Here is a 22758-nt window from a genome sequence, read left to right as displayed (position 1 = left end):
TTCAAGAAGCACTTGCCGAGTTAACAATGGAAGAGACAAGGTTGACAAGTCAAAATCTCAAGAATGATAGTGTCCTTGTCATGTCTAAACCGGGATATAATGTCAAGCCTTATAGACCTCCGCACTTCAACAAGCACAGCAATGAAGATTTTTACAAAAATGTTATATGCCATTATTGCAAACAAACGGGACATATTACACCTAAATGTCCCAAGCTAAGGAAGGAAGAAAAGAAAGTTGCCACCATTGAAAGTAAGGAAGAATCTTCTTTAAGTAACATTCAAGCCTTTATGGGAGGGATGCAAGCTTCTATCTCTCAACTTGTTCAAACACTTCAACCTTTGAGGGAAATTCTTTCACCGGAGCCACCATCTCGTCCAATCAAGGTATGAATTCTTGGCTTCTAGACTCGGGTGCCTCTTTTCATATGACTCCCAATGAAACTATTATTGCCGAATGTAAACCCATCTACTTGGACAAATATGTTTCTACGGCCGATGGAACAAATTTAAAAATTAAAAGTATTGGAAAACTTGAAAAGAACCTTCAAAATCTCATACTTTTTAAAGTTCCTAATGTTAGATGCATTCCCAAATTGAATTTAAATTTTTTATCTGTTTCACAAATAACCGATCATGGGTGCAATGTCCTCTTCTCATCCAAAGATTGCATTGTGCAAGATCGCCAGTCCGGGATGCGGATTGGGGAAGGCCATAGAAGAGGAGATTTGTACTACATGGATTTTCTTGACTTATGCCAAAAAGCTTTTTGTAATTCCATGAAGAAAGTTGATATAAATCTTCTTCATGAAAGATTAGGGCATCCCCACATAGAAAAACTGTCTACCTTATCCTTTACTAAGGAATTTTGTAAGGAAATTTTTGTCTGTAATGATTGTATTTTGGGAAAAATGAAAGCTCTACCTTTTGGTTCAAGGAATTTTCTTTCTGCTAAACCTTTTGAATTAATTCATTCGGACGTATGGGGATCGGCACCCATGGTCTCTAAAGGAGGCTTCTCTTATTATGTAATTTTTGTTGATGACTTTACTAGATATACTTGGATATATTTCCTCAAGTTTAAATTTGAAGTCTTTGGTTACTTCAGGATTTTTCACAAAATGATTCAAAATCAATTTGATGCTAATGTTATTATGCTAAGAACTGATTCAGGAGGAGAATATCTTTCTAATGAATTTAAAAATTATTTAAAAGAAAATAGAATTATTCATCAAAGGTTTTGTCCTTAAACTCCTCAACAAAATGGTTTAGCTGAAAGAAAACATAGACATATCATTAAAACAACTAGAACTTTACTTATTTCAAGGAATGTTCCAAAAAAAATTTGGGCAGAAGCTGCTCTTACGGCTGTCTACTTAATAAATAGAATGCCCTGCTCATGTCTTCAAAATATATCTCCTATTTACAAGCTTTTGAAAATAGAACCTGATTACAATCATCTTAGAGTATTTGGATGTAAATGTTTTGTCCTAACATATCAAAATGACAAGCTTTTTAACAAGACTATTCCTTGTGTCTTTATAGGGTATGCTGAAAACCAAAAGGGATACAGATGTTATGATTTAAAAAATGATAAACTTCATGTATCTAGGAATGTGACCTTTCTTGAAAATGAAAATGGATTTGATAAGAGTATCTCACAAAACTCCAATGATTATTCTTTTCTAAATATACTTGTATTGACTAATGATGACTTTGATACTAATATTGATGATCCATTTGATGAAGAAACCACAAATGTAGAGATTTTACCTATCAGATGTGAATCCATTGATGATCCCTCTTATCGGAATGAGTCTACTAGTGATTCTCCTATTAGAAATGAACAAGAGTTTGTTAGAAGATCTCAAAGAATGACTAGGCCACCTACAAAATTTGTCTCATATGATTAATTTTCTCCAAAACATAGATCTTGTCTTATAGCTTTACATGCATTTGTTGAACCCACTAATTACAATGATGCCAAAGGCAAACCTAAATGGAAGGAAGCTATCAAATGTGAATTGAATGCTCTTGAAAAGTGTAAAACTTGGGAGATTGTTAACCTTCCAAAGGACAAAAAACCTATAGGGTCTCGATGGGTGTATAAAGTTAAGACTAAAAGTGATGAAAGTCTTGAGGGATATAAAGCTAGACTTGTAGCGAAGGAATATGCTCAGGAATATGAGATAGATTATGAGGAAACCTTTGCTCCTGTAGCCCGTATGACATCTGTTAGAGCTCTTATTTCTATTGCTTCCATTAAAGGTTGGTCTCTTTATCAAATGGATGTTAAAAGTGCCTTTTTAAATAGAGACCTTAATGAAATTGTTTATATGGAACCTCCTCCTGGTATGAATCTTCCTCAAGGGAAAATTCTTCAACTTAAGAAAGCTCTGTATGGTTTGAAACAAGCTCCTAAAGCTTGGTTTGACAATTTCAGTAAGATAATGGATCAATTTAAATTCAAATCTTATTACACTGATACTGCTCTTTTTGTTAAAAATTCTCAAGAAGGAATTGTAATTTTACTATTGTATGTTGATGATATGATCATAACTGGAAGTGACAAACATGAGATTACTGAAATCAAAAATATTCTTAAACAAAAATTTGACATGTCAGATTTAGGTTTCCTGACTTATTTTCTTGGTATTGAGGTAGCCTACTCACCCAGAGGCTACCTCCTATCTCAAATTAAATTTACGTCTAGTATTATTGATCGTTCAGGAATCACTGATGATAAAGTTATAGATACCCCTGAAGCTTTGGGTGTAAAAATGAAGATTAATGATGGGGAACCACTATCCAATCTCACTCCTTAGAGACAATTCATCAGAGCACTTTTATATCTTACTATCACTCGTCCAGATATCTCTCATGTTGTGGATACGGTCAGTCAGTTTCAACATGCTCCAACTACAGTTCATATGGGAGTTGTCCTTCGCATTGTCAGATATATCAAGAATACTCTAACAAAGGGGCTTTTTTTGTCTTCTTCATCATCGCTAGAACTCACTGCATATATGATGCAGACTGGGGAGGAGATCCTAATAATCGTCATTCTACTATTGGCTTCTGTATCTTTTTGGGAAGCTCATTGATATCATAGAGGTGCAAGAAACAACAAAAAATATCTTTATCGTCAACCGAAGCAGAATATCGAGCGATGGCTACTACAACTTCTGAACTTATTTGGATAAAGAGTCTCCTAAAAGATATGGGTGTAGGCCTGAATTCTCCATCAAAATTATGTTGTGACAACAAAAGTGCTATTTACATTGTCAGCAATCACACGTTTCATGAAAGAACCAAGCATATAGAGATGGATTGTCATTATATTCGGGAAGAATTTTTCAAGAAGTCCATTGAGCTGCCATTTGTTATATCTGAGCATCAGATGTCTTACTTCTTCACCAAACCCCTCGTGGCTCCTCGCTTTAATTTCCTTCTTAGCAGACTTTCGGTCCTTTGCCCGTGAGTTTGAGGGGGGGTGTTAATATATATATATATATATATATATATATATATATATATATATATATATATATATATATATATATATATATATATTGTTGTCCTTCTGTATTTTTGTATCTCTTTTTTTGTATTTTTTTCTTTTTTATTTTTTTTGTATTTCCTTTGCTGACTGTGTCAGCTATAGGAGCTGTTGGACTCCCCAACGGCTAGTTTTCTAACCGTTGGGGACTCCAACAGCTATCTCATGTTGTTCTTATTTAAAGGCCTCTTGGCCTTCTTGTATATCATTGCTTCTTTGAAGCTTTTCTACTTTTTGTTAATAATACACAATGCGTTAGTGCACTTATTTCCTTTGTCTTGAGTGAGATACAGATTTATATCTGTATTGTGTTGAAGATCCGCTGATTTACACCCCCGCCCGCTGACCGCGCAGCGGGACCCACGCCGGGGGAGCCCCCGGACCCCCCTTTCTGTAAGGGCAAAAACTCTGAATCAGGCTCCACAACTCATCAGCTCGACCCCTCCCTATAATTTATTTATTTTTTTGCCGCACCCCCGCACCCAAGTTTTTTGAAAGTGCCGCACCCCCACACCCGCACTCATGTGACATAGATTCAAAGGCTGACAGAATTCTGAATCAAATTTGATGAACTTAATACATAATTTTTAATTTTGCCATATAGGCTTCGGAGATCCACTCAGAGCATGATGTGATTGATAGCACCAAAAGAAATAGTTCCAAAAATAAAATATTGTTCAGTAAATGTTTTCTGATAACAGTTTGTGGGAACCATGTGAATAGCAAATCTTGAAGCACACTTACCATAAAACAAAACCAGTGATATTAGCATAGAATCTTGTTGACAAGCAAAACATATGAAATGAGGCTCCACAAAAACAATTAAAAATTCCCATGAAGTTAGACCAGCATTTTGCCCATCGAACAAAGTACAGCTCATGAACTTGATATACTAGACTGTTAACTAGGAAACTCAACCAAATCTGAACTATGTAAATCCAATTCAGGAGTTCAGGAAGTCCATTACCTTAACAATAGTTTCCTGCAAGGCTTGAGACTTGGATTCAAGGCTTGATTCCATCTAAGAATGAACAGTGATCCAGGTCAAACGAATCAATAGAATCTGGTAGGGCCCCTATAGGTGTAATAAGAACATAATCCATATATATGATGCAATTCAAAATGATATAAAAAATAACAATCCAATCTGCAAATCCGCACAATTACAAGTCAACTTCTCACACTGAATGATCTAAATGAGTTCCAGTAAATTGTTTAAATTGTACTTTCATACACCTTGCAATGTTATATAAACAGGAGGTAACGTTCACCTAGTTTGTCACAGGAAAAACAGAATTGCCACCAACGGGGGCTCTGCTTGTTTGGTAGGAGCTGTTAGTGCACGTCACCTTGTATTGGGACATTGCAAGTTCAAAACCCAATGGTGCAGTTGTATAACTGATGGGGGTCTGCCTAATCTCAGCTTGCCTATCAAAAACAAAACAGAATTCCCACGGAGTCAACTCTAGGTTCTTGAGTGCACCTTGGCCTATTTGCTTCCTGTGTGTTCCAATAAATTAGGTGCTAGTGTTTAAAATCAACGATTTTGCACTTGATTAGAAAAATAAGTAACAACAAGCAAACAATGCAGAACATTGCGAGGACATGGAATTATGGATGAGTAACCATAATGAGTCAAGATTAAATTTGAACTAGTAATGAAAAAAATATTAAACTTGAATTGCATACATGGAGTTAACATAAAAACCACAAATGCAAGAGATAGTTACTCAGATCCAACAACGATCTCATCAAACACTACGTGTATGTAAAATGATGACTTTTTACTAATGCTGTAACACAAGAGATAGTAAAGGGATCCATTCATATCAGAGTGGTAGACGTGGTTTTGAACGAAAAGCCTCAAACAAGACCCCATAAAGTTTCTAATATTAATGAAAGAATCAAATCATATACCATTAACAATGAAATTTTGAAAAAACAAAAGAACAATACTGCAACTTCAGACAGCAAATAATCTAAATAGCATGCATACATATTTGTTAACATTGTAGTGACATATCCATCGCTCTTTATAGAATTGGCACATGTACTCTGCTTGTCATGTTAAAACCATAGTTAGCGGAAGCTTCTTGCTACATGGGGAAACTTATTTTCCCGGAAGCTCGCTTCAGAAGCAGAAAGTTTTTGCTTCCCCCAAAAGAAGGGAAAGCTTTGGGAAACCCGCTTCCAAAATATGGGAAACTTGATTCCCTTGAGTGGGAAACCTGCTTCCTCTTCATTTCCTATATTGATTCCCTTTCACTTCCTCAAAGTTTCCCTTTCACTTCCCACTCACTTCTTATGTTTTTCACATTAGAAAATTATAATTTTTTTATAACAAGCTTGCATATCAGTTTTAAATTGTTTTATATTTGTGTTCGCATCATTTCTTATTTTCTTTTGCCCGTGCTTCATATTGCTTCCTATGTGTTTCCTTTATATTTTTTCATGCACTTACATAATCACTTCATAATTGTAGCCCGCTTCATACTACTTTTTAACACTCAACGCATCGCTTCTCGTATCCATTTTGTTTCCTGGGAACTATAGTTAAAACACAGTCACCATGTGGTTGATCTCTAGGTCCATGAGTGCACCTTGGATCTATTGATTCCTATAAAATCCAAATAAATTGCATACAACCGTTAACATGAACAATTCTGCACTTGATTAGAAGAAGAATAACAACAAATAAAATGGAGTCCATTGCCAGAATGCAGAACTATGGATATGTAACCATAACGGTTTGAGAACTACACCCATAAAAATACCACAAAAATACAACAGCAGCGTTCAAATTACTCAACTTCAACAATGAATTTATCAGTCCCACATGTATGCAAAAGGATAAAGAAGAAAAAGAACAATTATTTAATGCAAAAATATATTCCAATAGATGGTAAACAGATCTATTCGTATCAGAGTAGACATAGCCTCGGCACTGATCAAAGCACAGCCTCAAACAGGCTTCTACAAAGCTTCTAACATTACTATTAAAACGAAAAGGAAACAACAACAGAAAAATCGAAGCAAGAAATGTTTGACGCAAGAATTACAATAACCACTCTACTGGAAAATAAAGATGGAGGGGCCCAGACCACTCTTTAAATAATAATATGTGACCACCATCACAACAAATTGGGCTGCCAAAACATATCTATCCATGCAGAACCAACCTCCCCCATTTTCGTATCCAATTCTGGAGAACTATGCCCGCTCGTTCGTGATTATCAACCAAAGAATCCCCACAAATCATGATCAAGATCTTCCCGATCTTCTTCATCAAACATTCATGCCGAAAACTAAGAATAGATACCGTGAATTTACCGATCTTACTACCATAATCCAGAAACGAAATTAAGACTAAACCACCAAATTATGCTCTCCTCGACCATTAAAATTATAAATATAAGAAGAACCAAGAAAATGAGAAAAAAAAAGTTGAAAGGAGAATTGGTGCATCCATTCAATCCCATTCAAGAGATACCGCGATCTCAAGCCTGTGAATCGGTCTTCCTGCCGACCCCGGCGGCATCAACGCCCTCCCTCTCGGACCTCTGCTCCATCAGCAATCCCGACTCCTCGTCGGCCTGCGCGGCCTTCTTCTGCGCCTCCTTCATCTTGAGGGCCTGCAGCTTGGAGTGGTTGTAGTATGCAACGCCCAGGAACGCAAGGCCGTAGCCGATGAGGTTGACGGTGGTGACGGCGTCGCGGATGACGGACCAGGAGAAAGCGATGAGGAGCCAGTCCTTGACGACGCCGGCGACGTTCATGGTGAGGGCGGAGGTCTTGCCGATGAGGAGGAAGACGGCGAGGTTGAGGGCAAAGGCGCAGATGGAGTTGGTGCCGAAGACGAAGTAGTCGAAGTGGAAGCTGGAGGTCTGGCGGAGGACCGGGAGCTCGACGAAGATCCAGGGGACGAGGAGGAAGGCGAGGCAGCAGGGAGCGACGTAGTAGAGGGAGGTGATGGGGTTGAGAGTGATGCCCTTGGAGGTGAGGAGGATCTGGATGAGGACGAGCCTGGTGGCCTCGAAGGCGACGGCGCCGAGTTGGAGGCCGACGCCCCAGAGGTCGAAGCGGGCCTCGCCGTAGGCAGCGACGGCGACGCCGGCGGAGATGGCGAGCATGTTGAGCATGACCTCGGACTTGAAGGGCTCGCGCTTGAAGGAGACGCCGAGGGAGTAGACGGCGACGGGCATGAGGGCCTTGAGCATCTGGATGAAGGAGACGGAGAGGTAGATGTAGGCGGAGTTGGAGAACCACAGGGAGAGCGAGTAGAGGGCGCCGATCGGGAGGACGGAGGACACGTAGAGCTCGCGGGTCATGCCGATGGGCTCGACAAGGCGGAGGACGCGGACCAGGAGGACGGCCAGGACAGAACAGAAGAGCATGTGGATCATGGTCAGGCTGATGGGGAAAGGCCAGTTGTAGAGCTTCCGGTCGAGGATGTACTTGTTGTAGACGATCACCGTGAAGCTCAGGAAGATCCAGATCCCCACGTAGGCGTAGCTCAGCAGGATCTTCTTCAGCACGCTCTCGTTGATCGATCCGCCCTTCCCCATCTTTTCTTTTTCCTTCCTTTAGTCTTCAGATACCCTCCTACCTCTCTCTTTTCCTTCTCTTCTCTTTCTTCCTGCTATCTATGCTCTCATGCTCTTCTCCTATCCTCTCTGCAAATCTGGGAATCGAATGTGGAAATTGGGATCAGGATTTGGGGATTGGGGAGGATTTCTGATGATGGTTTTGGTGCAATGCACGCAGAGAAGGAGAGATCGATCGGTTTAGGGGAGGAAGAAGGTAAAAGAGAGAGAGAGAGAGAGAGAGAGTAAACGGACGCGCAAAGGCAGGAAGCAAGTAACGTAAGCCGAGGGGTGAAGTGAATTATAATTGAATGCTTGGAGTCCGTGGACCGGAAGTGAGGAGAGATGAACGTCACATGGGCACGAATAAAATGACACGAGAAAATAATAACAATGTAAAAAAATAAAAATAAAAATAAAAATCTATAAATTACAGAAATCGCATTAATAACATGATAATATTGCGATGAAAACGTTATATTTTCAAATAAAGCTATTTTTTGAAGGACTGTATACGTTTTGAAAATCTCGGGATAAAATTATGAGATTCAAGAAATGACCGGTATCTGTGACCATGATTCACAAAGCTCCGCTCGAAAGAGGTCATTTTCCATAAATCTTTAAAAAGAAAAAGAAAAATATCGTGTTTTTATATTTTTTGAGTAAAACACACAAAAAAAACGTATTCATAGAGACATATTTTTAAGAAAACTCAATAATAGATCGAATTCGATCAGATCTCGAGTTCGGATCATCTTGATTCCTGAAATCTGAACCCTGTAGTTCTTATACCCCTAACTTATTTTCAAAGAAAAATCACATATGGAAGCCTTTTTCTTATCACATTTTATCAAATTAAAAGCGAATCGCCCATCTATATTGTTTGTCAATTTTTTTAAGTATTTTTATATGTTTTTTTTATTTTCCTTATTGATGCAACACATTTTAAATCATGTATTCAGCACATTGCCAATTTTGTTTTATTTGGCATTTTTATTATTATTATTATTTTTTGGAAAGCAACCTAAGGTTAGGCAGATCTCTATCAAGGGTACAACTATACCATTGGTATTCGAACTTGCAACGTCTCAACACAAGGTGACGTGCATTAGCTGCTCTTACCAGACAAAAAAAGTGTTCAAACATAGTTTGCATCTCTACATGAAATGATGGCACCCATGCCTTCTAGTTTTCTCATCGATGCGCTATGGGAAAGAAAATGGAAACTTAATCCGCAGGTTTTTGGGGGGGGGGTTTAGATTGAAATGAGGACCTGAAATCCTTGTATCTCTGATCCTTTTATTTCGGAGTCTCGGGCTCATGTCTTGATCCATGGCATTCAAACGTCCTCTAACTATATAGGGATGCAAATTGGTAGGATCAGAGATGAAGGTTTTGCAATTTTTAGCTGTTTCGGATCGGGACACTATTATTTATTTAGCTATTCCGGATCCGAAAAGTTTGCATTTCTATAAAAAAAAATGACAGCTGTTTTTTGCCACCAGCCTACTTACCAAAGTTTTCGAATATTTTCTCTGTCCATTTTCAATGTTTCCTCATCGTTATAGAATTGACATCAGCGCATGATGAGGACATGGTCTGGGCATCACTACTGTCTAAATTATTTAACTGTGTTGCTCATTCTTGAAAATTAAATATTTAGGTTTATTATATAAAAACTGTAAATATGAGAACTAATGTGTGATTTGAGTCAACATCCACTAAAACGCTCACCTTCGTTCAATAGCTTATGTCAAAACTACGCTGGGTCCAAGGAAACCTCGTGTTCAATGTCCTAAGGTCAACTTGCATATCAGACCCAGTGGGTTCGAATCTGGATCCAACTCTGACGTGCTTGCTATCGTGTCCCGATCCAAGTCCGACTAGACCTACCAAAAACAAAGCTATGCCTAGGTCCTATAAGGATAACCTAATCCAGACCCCAATATGACCAAGTAAAAATGATAGTTTGAAATCAAACGACTCGAACAACTTAGCCTCTTCTTTTTTTTAAAATAACAATATTGTCAAAAACACCAAACTATTCAAAAAACTAAAAAATCATATTTAAAAATACGGAAACAGAATTACAGAAATAAAAGAAAATAAAGCATGAGAGCTTTGCATGGCACCAAGGAGGGGTTCTTCAAAAGCATTCCAACACAGCCCACAGAGCTCAATGACCAAAGAACTTATTATATCATACGACATATGATGGGATCCATCGTATATATGTTGATCATGGCGTCCAACCAATGATAAGGATTAGTTTACACTCGTATTAAAAGCGTACGTTTAATATATATATAGCAATAGCAACCACCACGTCGGCGTCACTCGCATGGCCAGCCGGATGGTTGCGAGGGTGCTGAGATGAAGACACCTCATCAAACCTTGCTGGGTTGCGGGTGTGTCTGTAGCTTTCAGAGGTGGGTCAGGTAAGACATGGTAGTCGTAGGGCGCCTTGTTCCGATGAGGATTCCTTGTCATGAAAATAAAATAATGGCAACCGGAAGGTTGGTTTGCAGTGCCATTAGTAAGGAGGTTTCAAGTTCGAATCTTATGAGGATCATCCTCAACTTGGATGTCACTACATGGAGATAGAGAATCAGGTTCAACGAACCTTGGCCAGAAAACCGTCCAAGGTAACCCAGATGCCGTCCATCATGAACATAAACGGCATCCAAAATCTCTGACATGCTTCGTGTTTAGATAACATTTTATCCATTCATTTCCAAATGATTCATGTCGTTCATTAGATGGTGAACAACATAAAAGATCTTTATGCGGCCATCTAAGTGAGGACCACTGTCTTTGTTGGATGTTGACCAGGTGCCAACCATGTTCGTGATGAACGGTCAAGGAATAGTCTTCCTTTTTCATGGCATAACTTTTGTTGACTTCCAGTTGATAAAGGATGTCATTCATGGGTTTTGAACTTGTGACGTCTCTTCTACTTAATGGCATTCACAAGTCGCCCTTACATGTAGTTGACCTGTGAAAAAGACTCACAAGTGTCACTAAATTTATTATATGCTTCCGTTTGAAAACACATAAGAAATTGGAAAAGGAGCTTTTGGTGTGATCTCCCTACCTACCTAGGCTAGGGCTCATTTGGGTGGCCAAAGACAGAAATAGGTTTAAGTCAGTCGAGTTTTAATTAAAATCGTGTTTGCTAAGACTTGTTTTCTATGTATTTGGATGAACTTACCCATTAAAATCAAGTCCTAGGTGAACCCAATGTTTAACAAGACTTGTTTCTTATTTCTCAAGTTTTTTCCTCTAGTAATTTTTCACTCACCCACTGGTTGAAATGTCACAAGGTTGGCACCATCAACGTTGAAAATATCCATTAATTTTCTTTTTTGATAGGCCTATCTCAACCATTTTTTAGCCATAAAAGCTAACAAAAAAAATGTCTTTGTTGGATGGTGAACAACATAAAAGATCTTTACAAGGCCATCCAAGTGAGGACCACTGTCTTTGTTGGATGTTGGCCAGGTGTCAACCATGTTCGTGATGAACGGTCAAGGAATAGTCTTCCTTTTTCATGGCATACCTTTTGTTGACTCCCACTTGATAAAACCTTTGAGGTCCCTCTTACCCTCCCAGGAGTACACTAAGCTTCGATCATGGGGCAAAGGATGTCATTCATGGGTTTTGAACTTGTGACGTCTAGCTCTTCTACTTAATGACATTCACAAGTCTTCCTTACCTAACCTATTGATATGCATCGATGCAAAAAGTGAAAAACATGACAGTCCAAAACAGGCGTAATGTGTAGTTGACCCATGAAAAAAACTCACAAGTGTCACGAAATTTATTATATGCTTCCGTTTGGAAACACATAAGAAATTGGAAAATGAGCTTTTGGTGTGATCTCCCTGCCTACCTAGGCTAGGGCTAGTTTGGGTGGCCAAAGACAGAAACAGTGAAGCAGGTTATATGTGCAACCCCCGAAGACGGCCGTTAGCTACATCTCGTGTTCGGGGTCCCAATGAGCACCATGTAAGCATGTGCGGCTCGTATCTCCATGTTTGTCAGCATCACTTAGCGTCGGAGTTCGCTAAGGTTGCAAAGACTTAAGTACCCTTTCCTCCATTGGTGCCATAAAAACGATGATTCTAGAAAAAGAGTGTTTGCAAAGACTTAAGTACCTCGGAAATGGTTATTTAAGACCTAGTTTATGCACTACAGGATTATCCGAGAAAGAAATCCCCCCTGAAGAAGGCCATGAACATCAACCATCTCTCTCTCTCCCTTCTCTTTCTGCCTTTGTGCACATCCAGCAGACGATCCTACACTGCTCCATCAAGCATCGACTGACCTGCACACTGACTATAGCATGGTTCAACTTGATGAGTTGTGGAGCCTGATTTAGAGTTTTTGCCCTTATAGAAGGGGGGTCCGGGGGCTCTCCCCGGCACGGGTTCTACTGCGCGGTCAGCGGGCGGGGGTTCAGGGGGGGCGCACCCCCAGAACAAAAAATTTTTTAGGCCTTATATAAATTCTTTTTTTTCTTTCCCTCTTGTAACTGTCAAAAAAGAACAATAAAGTGTTTTGTTTGATCGTGGTGCTCATATGTTTCCTTTGGTTGTTTCTTGCTCGAGGTTTTCGTAACATCTTTTTTCATGATTTTCTATTTTTTTTCTCGCTATGCGATTTTCGTAAATCGCTATTTGATTTAGTGATTTTCTGTTTTTTTTTTTTTTTGCTACCCGATTTTTCGTAAATTGCTACTCGATTTAGCGATTTTCTGTTTTTTTTTCTTACTCGATTTAGTGATTTACAAAAATCGCATAGCGATTTGCTATTTATTTTTGCTACGCGATTTTCGTAAATCACTACTCGATATAGCAATTTACGAAAATCGCATAGCGATTTGCCATTGATTTGAAGGAGAGGTGGGTCCTGTCGGAGAGCACGACGCCAAAGATCGAGATGAGGACCTCGCGGTGCCAAAACCCGATGAATGCCCACCAAGACCTAAGGGTGTGAACGCCCATGTTGAGAAGCGTCAGGGTAGCCTAAAAGGCATAGCCCTAATCGAAAGTATTGTCGACATAGGGGAAGACGGATTATACTTTAAAAGACTCTGTTGTAGGTGTACTTGAGGAAGATTTCGTTGTAGGTGTCCCTTGAAGGCGGCGGAGGGGCCACCGGAGTCGGTTGTCCGGTGGATGAGAGCAATATTTTGGCCACTGCTAGCAGAAAGAGGATGACGATCATCATCAGATCGCCGACTCTTTGCCTCCCTTAATTTCTTCTCTAGAGAAAGAGAGAGGGTTTTACAGTGTTTCACTGAGAAGAAAGAAGAAGAAGATGACGACGAAAAGTTCAAACAGAAAAGAAAGAGAGAGCGTTTCAGGTTCGTTTCGCTCTTTAGACTTTGAAGAGTCAACATCATCTTTGACTTTCTGGATGAAAGACATTTTTGTCTTTTTTTTGAATCATTGTTTCCCTTTTCTTGAATGAAGGATATTTTTGTCATTTTCTTGAATTGTCGTTTCATGACAAGAATAGTAAGAAAGGGTACTTAAGTCTTTGCAACCGTACCAAACTCCGATGCTAAGTGATACCGACATACACGGGAATACGAGCCTCATGTGCTTACATACGTGGCGCTCATTCGGACCCCCGAACACGAGATGTGGGATTCAATGCGTCTTCGGGGGAGAACATACACCACCCTCTCCAGAAATAGGTTTAAGTAAGTCGAGTCTTAATTAAAATCATGTTTGCTAAGACTTGTTTTCTATGTATTTAGATGAACGTATAAATTAAAATCAAGTCTTAGGTGAACCCAATGTTTAACAAGACTTGTTTCTTATTTCTCAAGTTTTTCCTCTAGTACTTTTTCACTCACCCACTGGTTGAAATGTCACAAGGTTGGCACCATCAACGTTGAAATCACTCTCAACTTTTTTTTTGATAGGCCTATCTCAACTATTTTCTAGCCATAAGGTGTTTGAAATTGCCATAAAAGCTAAAAAAAAAATTTGTTTCCAGTTGTTTTCAATTACCCAGTTGGGTGAAGCAACTAAGATGACACTATTCAGCATAGAATCTCATCAGATTCTAATCACCATCTATCTACAATGTGTGAAAACGGTGGTGGGTTAGGAAAAGGGTAAAAATAGCGAGCAGACATGGACATCCCCTTCCTCCAGGGATGTAAACGGGTCAGACACGGGTCAGATCTAGAATTATTGAGTCCGGCCTAGTGGGATTGGAACTAATCCGATTTAGATTTGGATTTGGAGTCAGATGGAATAAGACAAATATCCAGATTTGACTATCTTAGAATCTAATATTTACGCATAATCAGATTCCAATGGAAAACTCAATACCGAGTGTAAATCCAACTAATGACATTCGGATTTGGGTAAGATGTCGGATTACATCTAACTCGTTGACATCTCTGCTTTCCTCCCTGCAAACTATGTTTATTGCATGAAAAAGAGGGGGAAGGGTCAGATTTTTATGAGCACGTTTTTTTAATAATAGTCAGGTTTGTGAAACCTAGTTTTGTATCACTCGAGTAGTGCAGAAAACCGGGTTTTACCTTGTAACAACGTTTTATGTCAAATGCAATTTAATATTTCTATTAAGGTTATTAACAAATATCAAAAAACAAATCTAACTTAAAACTAAAATTAAAAAGTTACAACTAAAGATATATATGACAAAAATCACCAAACTGAAGGGACATCATGATTTCAAAAACCATGGGTAGGCAATCCTTGCTGCAAGGCTGAAGTCGGTATATTCTCTAGTGGGCAAGGAAGAATTGAGATTTTCACATTAATGACTTCACGAGTAAGTGAGGTGGTTTGTTTCTTGTCTCTTTTTTAAGTTTTTTTAAAATAGAAAAAAACCAGAAAACCCGTAACACTACAAGAAATAATATATTTACTGGTGTGTCTCCCTTGGCATTAGTAAAAGATCATTAAAAGATCATTTTCACTTGCCCCAATATACTTAGGGTGAGTGAAAAAGTAACTTATACTAGTGCCAAACATAGGGCACTAGTCTAATAAATTTTCCCTAGTGCACTGAGAAAGTGTGATAAAAAAAAAGTTTTTCATTGGCGCATCTACTTGTGCTTGTAAAAAATAGTTTTTTTTAGGCACATAATAAGTGTTTCAATAAAAAATGGGAATTTAAAAAACAATCAACTTCTAGAACATTCATGCTTTCTCCCCCTTTCTTTGTAGCTCGACCTCTCTCTCTCTCTCTCTCTCTCTCTCTCTCTCTCTCTCTCTTTGTGTTCAGCGACCATCACCACTGATCGATATCTCCCTCTATGTCTCTTTGTGTGTGTGTAAATGGCCACCGCCAATGCTTGCTCCTACCATCGGTAAGGTATTTTTTAATTTTTTTAATTTTTTATTTTAGGCCTTTGGTATTTAAATTATTAATTTAAAATTTTATTCAGTGAAAGTATGCTAAATCTAGTTTTTTCTTATAATTGATTTAGATTTTAAGGGTTTTGTATTTTAATTCCTAACTTTATAATTTATTTAGTGAATGTATGCTAAATCTATTTTTTTCTTATATATGATATAGATTTTGAGGGTTTTATATTTTTATTCTTAATTTTATAATTTATTTAGCATAAGGATGTCAAATTTATAGTTTTTTCTTATATATAATTTAGATTTTAAGGGTTTTGTATTTTAATTTTTAAATTTATAATTTATTTAATAAATGCATGCTAAATATGTGTTTGTTTTCTTATATATGATTTAGAATTTAAGGGTTTTATATTTTTATTCATAATTTTATGATATATTTAGTGAGAGTTGCTAAATCTATTTTTTTTCTTATATATGATTTGAATTTTTTGGGTTTTAGATTTTAATTTTTAATTTTTAATTTTTAATTTTATAATATATTGAGTGAATGCATGCTAAATCTATATATATATATATATATATATATGTATGATTTAGATTTTAGGGTTTTGCATTTTATTTCTTAATTGTGTAATTTATTTAGTGAATCTATGTTAAGTTTATTTTTTTTTCTTATATATGAATTAAATTTTAAGTGTTTTACATTTTAATTTTTATTTTTTAATATATTTAGTGAATGCATGATAAATTTATTTATTTTTTATATATGATTTAGATTTTAGCAGTTTTTTTATTTTAATTTTTAATTTTATAATTTATTTAGTAATGCATAATAAATATATATTTTTTCTTATATATAATTTAGATTTTAAAGCTTTTGCATTTTAATTTCTAATTATGTAATCTATTTAGTGAATGCATGCTAAATTTATTTTTTTATATAGGATGCATAATTTAAGGGTTTTATATTTAATTTCTAATTTTGTAATATATATAGTGAAAGCATGTTAAATATATAGTTTTTTTTATATGATTTAAATTTTAGGGGTTTTGCATTTTAATTCTTTATTTTAAAAATTATTTAGTGAATGTGTGCTAAATATATAATTTTTCTTATATATGATTTAGAATCTAAGGGTGTTAAATTTTAATTCTTAATTTTGTAATCTATTTACTGAAAGCATGTTAAATCTATTTAAATAAGTTATTTTTCAGAATGATGGCTAAAAATCAATTAAGTTATTCACAAACTCCTTAGGTAAGTTTATATAAGTCAAGATTCTAATCTTGTATATGAATTTATATTTGGTTATATATATATGCATGTATGTCTTTCATCTATGTTTATTCGTAGATCTCGTATACAAGCGTAGTGTACCTTCGGTTCTGAGACTGTCTCTTTTACATGTAATTCATAAACTTTCAAAGTGTAAGTGTATATTTGAAAGAAAACATGTATGAACTTTTTTATATTGGTTTGAATATATGCATGAACTTCCAAACTATCTAATTTTTATACAAGAATTTTTACATAACGGGTTGAATATGTGCATTATGGAGTTATGGAGGGTTGGAGTTATGTATGTGTATATGTGAATGTTAGAGTTATGAAGGGTTGAAATTATGAAGTGTTGAATGGAGATAGTTGTGTTTCTTGCAGGATTTCATATGTGAATGTTGGAGTTATTATGAAAGGTTGAATGAAAATAGTTGTGCATTTATGTATGTATATATGTAGTGTCTCTTATAGAAGGTTTCATATATGAATATTGGACTTATGAAGGGTTAGAGTTCTAAATTATTGAATAAAATTAATTGTGTGTTTATGTATCTAAAAGAGAGAGCAAAATGATCAATAAAGAAAGTAACAATTGAGGGAGCAAAGTGACCTATAGAGTGAACAAGCAAAGTGATTGAATGGTAAAGATTAAACTCAATAAGAAGTTGTCATTTCAGTGCCTAAGTGAGATAATATGAGACGTCACCCACACTCTCTCGCCAATACAATACCTTTTGAAAAGGATAAGTTAACAAATCAATACCCTTTTCAAAAGAAATAACTAACTATTACTTACCTTTTTAAAAAAGTTAAACACATCAAGAAAGTATTGTTTGTTAACTTAAATGAGAAAGAAAAGATATATGTTTATGTGTATATTGGTCTTTACGAGTGTTAGGCAGATTTTTACTAGCCCTAATTTAGGGTTAGTAAAGATTTGATTTCTATTAGTGTAAAACATAAAACAGTGACTTTTACTATTTTTTACCACTTATATGTGAAGTGTCAACTGATTTTATTGAGTGAGTGACCACCACAGTATACCCATGTGGTCAGCAGGTCAGTGTCAAGCGAAAGGCTTAGGATTGAATCCCACTAGTGCATTGGGGTTGTTGTTGCTTTGTCATGGTATGGGCAGGTAAGGCTAGGTCATATCATCAACCTTGAGTTTTACCTCACAGGGAGGTAGGCCCATTAAGTGACCTGGTTCTCAATTAGAGGTTTCCTTCATAATAAAAAAAATCTTTTTATTTAGCGAGCGGATCAGCTATTTTCTTAAATCGGCAGGTTGGATTGGTAAAAATAGCAGATCTCACCCAATTTTTACAGCATTGGGACTTTTGAAGAGGCCCAATTCAAAATGTGGCCTTTGTAGGATTCCAGCTGTAGTATCTCCCTAGTAGAATTCACGTGTAATGCATGTGAGGATGCAAAAGGTTGAGCAGGAAGAAAGAGTTCATGCCAATGGTGAAAATTTTAAGTAATTTTGTAAAATAAAAAAGATGTATAAAGTAATTCATGTAATGCTTAAATCGACTTTACAAGTAGTTGAGGTGCTTTATTGTTGTGGTATCAGTATAAAGTGGTGATTAAGTAAATTGGTTCACGTGTGATTGCATTTGGGTTTGGCCCCATTGGATACAATTTGTTTTGTTTCTAAAAAAATTCTACCATCTTCCACTTAATTAAAGTTCCTTGTTTTACATGTATACAGAAAAGAGCCCACCAAAGAATCAAACTATTCAAAAGCACTGCCTTGATCAATTTAATTGACCAATAGAAATACTTTATATTTTCCCATCTTCAACTTGGTGATTTTATCTTAATCTTCTATCAAGTGATTTCTCATACAACAACCTTATGAAATACCATACACACCATACACAATTGAGAGGTGTCCATATAAATAACACACCTGTAGATACTATCCAAATACAAAGACCTCAAACAATGTGAAACTACCTGTCAATGCCCTAAAAAAAGGCAAGGAGGTTTCTTTGCTCTTCACCCTCAAAAGCAAAGCCTTTAACTATGATGATACACAATGATTAGTAAGGTATTGTAGTATTACGAGTAATATGGTTGTCAAAATAAAAAGCTTTAAACTTATCACAGTTGTACTTACCTCATCCATCAAATCTAATGACCTTGGTTTTTTTGCTTAATAATCGTTCAACTTTGTATCTATATGCTTTAAATCTTTCCAAAGCCATTGATTTCTTAGAAATTAGATAAACATACACATATCTTGAATAATCATCTACAGAAGTGATGAAGTATGACTTCTTCTAAAGGATTTCATCAGATAAAGGGCCACAAATATGTGGAGTATAGTCAACAACTCACCATCTTACTTTTATTTAAAAAAGGTTTCATAATCATCTTTTTAGTTATACAAGTTTACATTTGTCAAAATTTATGTTTTCAAAAGTAAACAACATGCCTTGACTTATTATCCTTTCCAATTATACAAGGTTCATATTTGTTAAAATTCATTGTGGCCAACATGAATTTGATGTGAAGTAGAAAGATTAAGAGTTGGTTCATCATTACCTAATTGTTCTTTTGAATCATCAAAGTCATATTTGATATCAAATAGATTATCTTCATTTATTTTAGGTATTACTCGTTTCATGTTTTATTATTTCAGGAATATAACATCTCTACCTTCAATTAAACCCTTATAGAAATCATAGAATTTGTAACCTTTGGATCATTTTAGATATCCAATAAAGATACATCTTATAGATTTGCTATCTAGTTTATCTTTTAACTGATCTATAATTTTTATATGTGTTACTGAACCCCATTTTTTAAGATAACTAAGGTTTAGTTTTCTTCAATCCCATAACTCATAGTGTGTAGAGACAATGACCTTACATGAAACCCTATTTAGAACGCATGTAGTTATATAAATAACTTTTCCCAAAATATCTTTAATAATGAAGCATAAGACAACATTCATCATACCATGTCAAGAAGAATTCTATTATATCTCTCAGGTGCACCATTTTGTTGAGGTGTTGAAGTTTGAGGTTTGATTTTATTTGCCTTGCAATATTAAAAAAAATTATTTGAGGTGTATTCTCCTCCTCAGTCAGACCTTAATCTTCTTCCAAGTTGGGTTTCAACTTTTTGATAATATTCTTTAAATTTCTCTAATACTGCATACTTATATGTTATAAGATACATATCACTATATCTTGAGTAATCATCAATAAAAGTTATAAAATATTGTGTTACTTTATGAATTTAGGTTCTAAAAGGTCCACAAATATTTATATGGATAATTTATAATAATGCAGACGCTCTAAATACATCAGTTGGAAATGATTTTCTTGTTATTTTTCATGGATATGTGATTCACATTGATGAAAAGATGTTTCTTTAAAATTAGACATTAGATTTAGTTTGACAAGTCTCTTCATTTTATTTAAATTAATGTGTCTTAACCTTTGGCGTCATACATTCACATCCACATTAAGAACATTAACAATATAAGAAAAGGACGATGTAATTTTATTCATATAAAAATTTTTAGGTTTAAACAATCCATGGTCTTTGTCAAGAACCCCTTCAAACTTAACCCAACCATGTTTTCCCATAGTCACTTTTTCATATACAAACCTGACTTTAAAACCCTTATTGATCAGGGCTGAAACATACACAAAGTACTGTCTCGTGGATGGTACATATAGGACATTAGTGAATTAGACATTGTTTTCAAGGATTTCAATGTGATAAGTTCCACCACCCATAATATCAGAATATATGTAGTTTTACATGTACACCCTATGTTCCTCTATAATCTATCATGTCCACCATGTCTTTGTTGCTCTTGACGATGTTGTCGAGTTGCTCCTGAGTCCACCCACCATTCAAAAAGTTCATGGTTTGCATACGAGAACTCTGATTTCATATAGATTATGTCACACCTCTCTTGTTGCCTGCCATTCTTGTTGTACCTATAGTTATTATTCTCATGATTCCAAAAATCTCTCTTGAAGTGCCCAAGTTTTTCACACTTGAAATACTTTAACTATGAGGTATTTCCCTTTAATTTGTGAAATGTTAGAGTTTTTTTCTTATCAAATTTGCCAAAAAAATTAAATAACTTTTAAATTGTGGGTGTTTAGGAGGTCTACAATTGTTGTTAGGAGATTTTTCAGCGAAGTGTAATTACTCTTCTTATCTTGCTGCATGTGTTATTCTTCTTATCTTGTTTCATGTGTTATTGCTCAAATTTCAATTAAGCAAGTAACTCCTCTAGTGACAGGTTCTTAGAGTTCAACCTAAGAGCAGTGGTGACTATCTTCCATAAAGATGAATGACTATGCAAAATAGTTGATATTTGCATACGGTCTGAGATCACATTCTCAACAATAACTAAGTCTTTTGTCTTTACTAGCATCTTGTGCACGTGATAAATTACAATGTCATTATCTTACATCTTGTATGAATTATATTATTTTTAAGAGTAACTGAATATGAAATTTTGAGGTAGTATCATACTTGGTAGATATTGGCTTAAATATAAATTTAGCAGTAAGGTAATTCTCGAATGCCCTAATGAGATGATCTTCCATGTACGCAAGCATGATGGTTCTATCTAGTACATTTACTTTTTGTATTTGTTATATGCATTTTTATTTTTATTTGAAGTTGTTTCACCAGAGTCTTGTACTTCTATGTTCAGAGCATTTTTTATGCCTTCTAAAGTCAAAATAAGAGAAATCTGCGTGTTTCAGTTGTGAAAGTTTGTGTCATTCAGTTTAAATGGGTTTTAGTTAGTTTGGTAGCACACACTCTACTAGACATTTTGTTTTTATTGTTGTTTCTGTTTTGAATTTTTTATGATGAATTCTTCCGAACGGCAACTTCAAGCAGTGATCAATCACTACAAGAAAAACACTTATTAGCGATAGCAAAAATCCATTGCCAATTGGCTACGGATTAGCGAAAGAAAGATATTCGTCGCTAAAATATCATTTATTTATGATTTTAGCGATGAAAAATAATTTGTCGATAATCCACCGCTACTTTATGATGGATTAGCAATGGATTTTATTCTGTCGCCATATCCTCCGCAACTTAATGATGGATCAGCGGTAGAACTATTTCGTTGCTAAGTCATCGCCAAATAGCGATGCCCTAGCGACGAAATTTGGTCGTCGCTAATTTCCCCGTAAATCCCTAATTATTTCCCTTTTCTTTTTTCTTTTTTGTTTTGTCTCTGCCGCGTCTTCCCGGCTCGCCTCCCGGCCCACCTCCCGTCGCCACCTGGCCTGCCTCCCGTCGCCCCTCAGCCCGCCTCCCGTTCCCCCCGGCCCGCCTGCTGTCCCCTCGTCAGCCCGCCTCCCGTCGCCACCCGGCCTGCCTCCCATCGCCCCTCAGCCCGCCTCCCATTCTCCCAGGCCCGCCTGTCGTCCCCCCGTCAGCCCGCCTCCCATTCCACCCGACCCGTCTCCCGTCCCCCTGTCGGCCCGCCGCCTGTCGCCCACTGGCCCACCTCCCATCACCCCTGACCTGGCTCCCATCGCCCCCCCAGCCCGCCTCGGTGACGCTAGAGCAGCCACGATGCTGGCATTTGTCGTTTCGTCGACCATAGGTGAAGGTTTTCCCACCTTCGTCTGTCTTCTTCCTCATTTTTTTCATTTTCTGTCAGGCAGTCGAGCTGCCTCCTGCACCATTTTGTTGGTCGGTAGGGGCATTTTGTCGCTTTCTTCTTTTCGATAGGCCGGCAGGGGCCAAGCCCCTGCCACCTGCGGTTGTTCTCGGTAGGACGGCAGGGGTGAGGCCCTGCCATCTACATGTGCAGACAAGGCCGACAGGGGCCAAGCCCCTGTCGCCCCTTCTTCTTGTCGTCAGGTAGGGAGGGAGCCCCTTGCCTCTGCTTATTTTTCTTGGTGGACAGGGGCAAATCCCTTGCCTCCGTGTCTTTCCGACAGGAAAGGGGGCTTCGCCCCCTGCCTCCATGATT

General features: G+C 36.9%; 1 protein-coding gene across 1 annotated transcript; it reads right to left on the bottom strand.

The window, feature by feature from the left end:
* Nucleotides 1–6409: 6409 nt before the first annotated feature.
* LOC149815141 (putative sugar phosphate/phosphate translocator At5g25400) lies at nt 6410–8409 on the bottom strand. Its single transcript, XM_089988375.1, has one exon. It carries the CDS (start codon nt 8121–8123, stop codon nt 7056–7058), a length of 1068 nt encoding a protein of 355 aa, XP_089844501.1. The 5' UTR covers nt 8124–8409; the 3' UTR covers nt 6410–7055.
* Nucleotides 8410–22758: the final 14349 nt, after the last annotated feature.

Source organism: Nuphar pumila, chromosome 15, assembly GCF_984573655.1.
Source record: "Nuphar pumila chromosome 15, dmNupPumi1.hap1.1, whole genome shotgun sequence".
Taxonomy (NCBI): domain Eukaryota; kingdom Viridiplantae; phylum Streptophyta; class Magnoliopsida; order Nymphaeales; family Nymphaeaceae; genus Nuphar; species Nuphar pumila.
Note: the sequence above shows the minus strand (reverse complement) of the source record. Positions and strands in the feature narration are given on the sequence as shown.